Source organism: Etheostoma spectabile, chromosome 17 (genome assembly GCF_008692095.1).
Source record: "Etheostoma spectabile isolate EspeVRDwgs_2016 chromosome 17, UIUC_Espe_1.0, whole genome shotgun sequence".
Lineage (NCBI taxonomy): Eukaryota > Metazoa > Chordata > Actinopteri > Perciformes > Percidae > Etheostoma > Etheostoma spectabile.
The window spans coordinates 5,616,962-5,623,300 of record NC_045749.1 but is presented as its reverse complement, the minus strand read 5'-3'; the positions used below and the strand labels follow the sequence as shown (position 1 = coordinate 5,623,300).

Sequence of the window (6,339 nt, the reverse complement as noted above, 5' to 3'; positions counted from 1 at the left end):
GTTGTGGTGATGCTAATTAACAGAAATCAAAAATGCAGACACAGTTTAAGCGCCATCTGTTGAAAGACAATGTATTGGTCCCATCCTCTAACACAAAACTCAACAGTTTAGGTATGCATGTGTGGCAATATGGTGTTAATGTTGTAGGCAATGTGCAGTCAGTGAGCAACAGAAAGAATCAAAGAGCGTTTATAGGTTATCCATCTAGGCTGAAGGAGGCAGGTGTTGTGCGAATCTCAACAGGATTTGGCTTTAGTGCACTCCTTAAAAGACTGTAGCATTGTTGTGGGAAACTGTTTGTGCAACAAACAGGCAACAATAAATAACCTCCCAACCTTTAGCTGCTGCCAGGACTGCTGTGCACAAAATTGCACAAAATTATGATATATATATATATTTTTTTAATCTGTCCTTAAACATATAAATAAATGAAAGTAAGATAGGGTCATACATTATAAAAAAAATAAAATAAAAAAAAGTAGTAAGGAATCAGTAAGTAAATCACTAAGTAGTGTTCAGAATGCAACACCTGTTCTGCACCACATGGTGGTGCTGGAGAGCTAATCAACAGGTTACCAGCCAATCTCTTGCTCTACTATGAAAAAGGTAGTTTAGGAACACACAATCCAGCAACCAACCAAATGTTGTTTTTTTACCAATAAAAAAAAAAATCTAAATTGCAATGAAGCCAGAAAAATCCTAAAAACTACTAAATGCTGCTAAACCTTTCTTACGTGTCCTGGAAATATATAATTTACTTCTATATATTTTAGGAAATGACCTTACATTATGCAGTGACACACACACAGTGTGTTAATTAAGCAGGTTTGTAGGACAGACTGTGACCAGTATTATAAAATGTAGTTTTCTGCTGTTAAGAAGATACAATGATAAAATGGAGGTCCCCTTCTGTCCACAGCCAGAAGAAGAAAAGAAGAAGAACTTTTTCCTTTTTTGCTTAAGTGATTAGTGAGTCGTTTGATAAGTAAATATTTTTTGTAAAGGCCAAAAATATATCTTTATCAAAGAGCACTTATGATGGTCACTTGGTTACAAAGATTTTTATAAGTCTGGCTTTCAGAGGAGCATCTACAACATAACATAAACACACAGACCTATTCAAGTTTGATGAATCCTTAACAAATTAAATGAAAAATAAAAATAAACAAATAGCCTGTGTGATTGTTAAAAACCTTTAGAACAACAGTAAGCAAGTGTTATTTGACAAATTGTGTGTGTGTGTGTGTGTGTGTGTGTGTGTGCGTGTGTTGTACCCTGTCAGCTATTATTACATACACCATTTGTTGTATATATTTCTGTTATGACTGTGTCCTGCGCACTCACCTGGATGCGACAGCAGAGCCCTGCAGGCCAAAGCGCTCGTAGTCTCCTCCGTAGATATCCTTCACCAGCTTATCCACGTTGGTAGAGTCGCCCTTGCTGGCCATTTCCAACGCCTCCTCGAATGTCTCGCAGCCCGTCAGCAGACAGCAAAGGCCCAGGAATGTTCCACCACCCAGACTAAAGGTAAGACATGAAGCCAGAGACATAGTGTGACGGAGACAATAACGGGGCAAAAGGGGTTGGAGAAGAAGTAAAAAGCATGAGTGTTAAAACAAGAGAACAAGCAAGAGGAAGGAGGAAAAGCGTTAAAGAGGAAAGATAAAAGAGGGGAATTAATAATAATAAGAGACGAAGGAGTAGATTTAAAGGAAGGAAATAAATGGAGAAGAGAGACAATATGAAAGAGGAGGAGAGACAAAAGGGGTGTTGAAGATGTGATTGTTTTTTGTCTGAAATGAATTATGCAAAGGTTTACTTTACTAAATAAAATTCATATATACTTCTGTCCTCAGCTCTAAGATGTCTTCCTAATACTTCAGTCTCAGCAACCATTCTGTTTGGTCAATGCAGACCAGACCTCTAACCTCTCTAAACAACTTTTAATTCCTGTTTGTTATGTGAAGCAAAATACACTAGAAAATAAACACCTGGGTGGATGAAAGAGAAAATAAATTCAACACAAAATAACATACAGTATGAATATGGGAAAGTTGTTTTGAAATTATACAAAATAATCTTCCTTTGACCAGCATTAATTAAAAAACATAAGTTTAGTACGTGCTAGATGACTATGGTGGGTGAAGTTGTGACAGATAATTAGGAGGCTTGGAATAAAATATAAATATACAAAATAACTGAACCAAGTTTTTTCCTACATTAACATGCTCTCATCATGTCCAGAAGGGGCTTTCTTTGATCTTCCGACTGTTTTTGACAACTCACTATCTAATCGCAATCAACTGCCGCTATTACATAAGTAGCAAAGTACACAAAGTGACCAGAAAAAATGAACGTCTGGAATTCAAACAGCTGATTCTGGCTTATCTGCCCGATCAACTGAGGCTAGAGTATTTAGCCACCTTTACCCTTTACCACATTTCATGCACGCAAAACAACTTCAAGTTCAAAACATGTTTTCTTTGGGCTCAACGTGGACTTCAGTGGAACAAACTAGTTTTGTATTTCCATTGGTTTTGGACCCAATTGATAACAATATGCTAAATATATCCCTTTTCACTAGGCCCTGTTCCCCAACATTCACATTTTTTGGTGTCATTAATTTTAGTCCAATGTTTCAGTTAACCAGGTCACTTGGATATACCATAATAATAGGAGAGTAGCTTGCTGTGAGGTTGCAGGTTTTAGCTGGTGGTTGTAGCACTTTTTTTTACATTTGTCTATCTACCCTCCTCACCTGGTCCCAGTCACCCGTTTGTAGTTGTTCTCAGAGTACACGGCCAGTATGGAGACCCCAGAGCCGATATTGACCAGCAGCATGGGGAAAGGGTTGTCTAGGGTGCAGGTCTTCTTCACGCAGCTCTGCGTGTCTGATGGGTTCTGGAAGTAGTAGCCCTCTGGGTGTCCATTGAAGCTCACCCGGTCCACAAACAGCAGGCCACGGATCAGGCAGTCCAGCTCGTCAAGCTTCAGCAGCTCCAGGTCGGCCATCTGCAGCACATTATTATTGCAACATTATTTTAGCATTTAACACTATCAAACGGGTTGTAACTGTTGAAGATGATTTACAGTAAAAGATCAGATAATGCTCTTCAAATGGACACTTTGCTGATATTCAACCAACTTTTTGTTTGTCAAAATAATGTTGGTAAACTTTCCTCCCAGTGCCCAGACCTCCCTACTCACAGGCCAGCCAAAAGCCTGTTAGAACTACAGACTGTACTTCCACATACAGACACAGAGTATGGAAGCGGATAAAGAGAGAGATTTAATTATGTATACTTTAAATGTGACAGAACTGTTAACTGTTAACATAGCCTAGTTAGCATGAACTGGGGCTTCAACTAGTTATTTTCATTATTGAACAATGTAATTACAGATTATTATTATTATCCTTTGGTCAATAGAAATAAGTAATTAAATGGTGTTTTATCTGACCAACAGTCCAAAAATCAGACATTAAATTCGGTATAATGTAAGGCAACAAGAAGAAACTTTTCAAAAGAATTTCAAAAGTTGAACTGTCAAATGTTTGCCTTGTTTGGTTTAAAAATTACTGTGTAGTGCAATGTAGTTGCAGATTAATTTTCTGTTGATCAACTAGTCGTTGCCGTTCTGTCAGAAATCAAATGTTTGCAGTGAGAAAGATTGCAATAGTAACTTACCTTTCATTTCTTAACACTGACATTTTCTCTGGCCTTACCGTTCTGAAGTCATTCTCGAACTTGTACGCCCCGCCTCCGGTGGCGCAGAGTGTTGTGTGCAAACTGGAGAAGTTCTTGTCGCGACCCATCTGGATGAAATGGTGCATGGCCTGCGTTGGGAAGCGGATGAAGTGCAGGTTCCCCGTCCTGCCGCACATGGTCAGGTTCCTCAGCTCCAGGTGGACGTCACGGACGCCGGTTTTACCTGAGTGAGGGAGGAACGATTTTTACACTACATTAGACCCTGGCTTGATGCACTCATGTGGATTTATAAATTGCACACACACACACACACACACACACACACACACACACACACACACTTTACGGAAAGCTGTGACTAAAGTTTATCTGTGCACTTTTATGACCTACAAAAATGTCCTTTCTTTGTGATGTGGTGATGTTGTTCAGCTTCAGAATCTTTGAGGTGAATGATCTGGTTTAATGAATAATAACTGAACTTGAAGTCAAGAACAAAACTCCTTATCAATCTTATGCAATCCATCCAACAGTTACACAGACTGTAAATATATCCTGCTATCTTCCTGTGAAGTGTCCATGACCTGACTTTCCCTGTTTTAGACATACAAGTGAGTTAACAGATGCAAGTATATGGGAGTGACCAGTTGTGTGTGTGTGTGTGTGTGTGTGTGTGTGTGTGTGTGTGTGTGTGTGTGTGTGTGTGTGTGTGTGTGTGTGTGTGTGTATGGGTATACATACCATAGGCCACGTTTGAGGTGAGGTAGCGGCGGATGGACTTGAGGTTTTCCACTTCTTCCTGTTCTTCCTCTGCAGTTATATCAACTGGCTCAAAGTACACCAACTTGACCAAGGTGCCACCGATGTCCATACCGAACCAGGGGAAGGCTAAGAGGAGGAGAGAAGAACAAGAAGAGTGTAATTAAACACTTTACCTATAAAACCAAGACATAATACATACCTAAGTAAAAGGATTTGACTGATGCTAATAATCACTTCTTCTTTTTTTAAGATGACTATTAAGTTGCAAAAAGATACATGAATGTTTACTTTTCTCAAGGCATTAGAAATGTATTTATTTAAAGCAAAACACAGAAGCCGTGTTATAAAGTACCTGTGATTAAAGAGGTGTCATTATGCTAACAGCCGACATGCAGTAAATACAATGTCCGATATGTGATCATAAATAAACGTTTTATAATGTTGCTGATCATGTTTTTGTTATCTGAATTAGTCAACGCTTGGTCAACGCACATCATCCAACCCTCAGTGGCGATTGTCTTCCCAACCAGGTTAAACACGGCTGAGAGAATAAAATTGATTCAATGATTTTGAAGTTTCAATCATCTAAGTGACCCTTAAACAGACAGAGAGAAATAAATAAAAGAGAACTACTTAGTAATTATTTAATATAAGTTTGTGTGATTCTATGGGTTAGCAATGTGAAGTGTGTGGAACTACACTGTAGACTAGAGTGAAGCAGAAACAATTGATCCATTAATCAACACATATTAACTGCCAACTATTTTAATAAATCGATTCATCATTTCAGTAATTTTTCAAGCAAAAAAAACAAATATTTGTGATTCCCAAGTTTTTAAATACGATGATTTGTCGTTCCCATATAGGTTTGTAAACTGAATATCTTTTGACTGAGGGTTGAACATAACAAGATATTTAAATACATCATCTTAAAATGCTGGGAAATTATGAAGGCTGTTTTTCACTATTTAATGACATTTTACAAATTACTAAAAACAGTAAATCATTCTGAAATTAGTCTGCAAATGAATTGATAATGGATATAACTGTTAATTGCAGCCCCGGACTGGAGTCTCTAACAATGACATACAGATATCAACCAGTGACGATTTATAAAATCAATTCTTTTCCCTATAATCAATATTTTGTATTGTTTTATTTTACCAATGATTGACCTAAATATATTCTGTTTATGCAGTAAAGCCAATGAGTTCAACGAAAGAAAAAAAAATCTTTCAGCACAACAAGCTATAAAAAAAATTAAACACTGCCACAATCACCATGGAAACAGTGAACCCCCCTCCCCCACCGTCTCCGCTGCTCCCTGTCTCTTCAACCTCCTATTTTCTCTTTCACTTACCAACATCTCTCAGCCTCTCTACAGCGTTCTCATTCACACCATCTTTCTTCCTCATTCTCTTTCCATCTCCTAGGGCTTCATCCCTTTCCATTTACAGTCCTTATCCTCCCTTCTTGCTCCCATTTCATTTTTCCCTCTCACGGTCCTCTTACCGTCTTTTACATGCTTCTTGTTTCTTGATCAATGTAATTTAATTAAGGTAAGATTTACTGGCATGGGTGGAAGACAACTGATAACGCAAGATGTTTTAATGCAGCACAAAGCAACTACTATATTGAAGTACATTTAAGTAAATCAGCCTTTTTCTTGGTGTTTCTGTCCAATTCAGAAAGCTTTATTTGAATGATAATTAGACCTGAAATGTTTGTTGATCATAATCAATTGATGATGAAAAATAAATAATCTGCACTTATTTTTTAAGCAAAATTGACAAATATAAATATAATAAAAAGTCTAGCTGTGCTACATTGGGGGACAAAAATTCACACAAATAGGCCCTTTAAGTGACACTCC

General features: G+C 37.8%; 1 protein-coding gene across 2 annotated transcripts in view; it reads right to left on the bottom strand.

Moving 5' to 3' along the window:
• Positions 1-6,339, bottom strand: part of pank1a (pantothenate kinase 1a) — a 20,424-nt gene that overhangs the window by 4,002 nt on the left and 10,083 nt on the right. For both annotated transcript variants that reach the window (XM_032541023.1, XM_032541024.1), the window contains exons 2-5: positions 4,446-4,592; positions 3,725-3,930; positions 2,759-3,012; positions 1,345-1,521 (exon numbers count right to left, since the gene is read on the bottom strand). In XM_032541023.1, the coding sequence (XP_032396914.1) occupies positions 1,345-1,521; positions 2,759-3,012; positions 3,725-3,930; positions 4,446-4,592 (784 nt within the window). The remainder of the gene's footprint in view (positions 1-1,344; positions 1,522-2,758; positions 3,013-3,724; positions 3,931-4,445; positions 4,593-6,339) is intronic.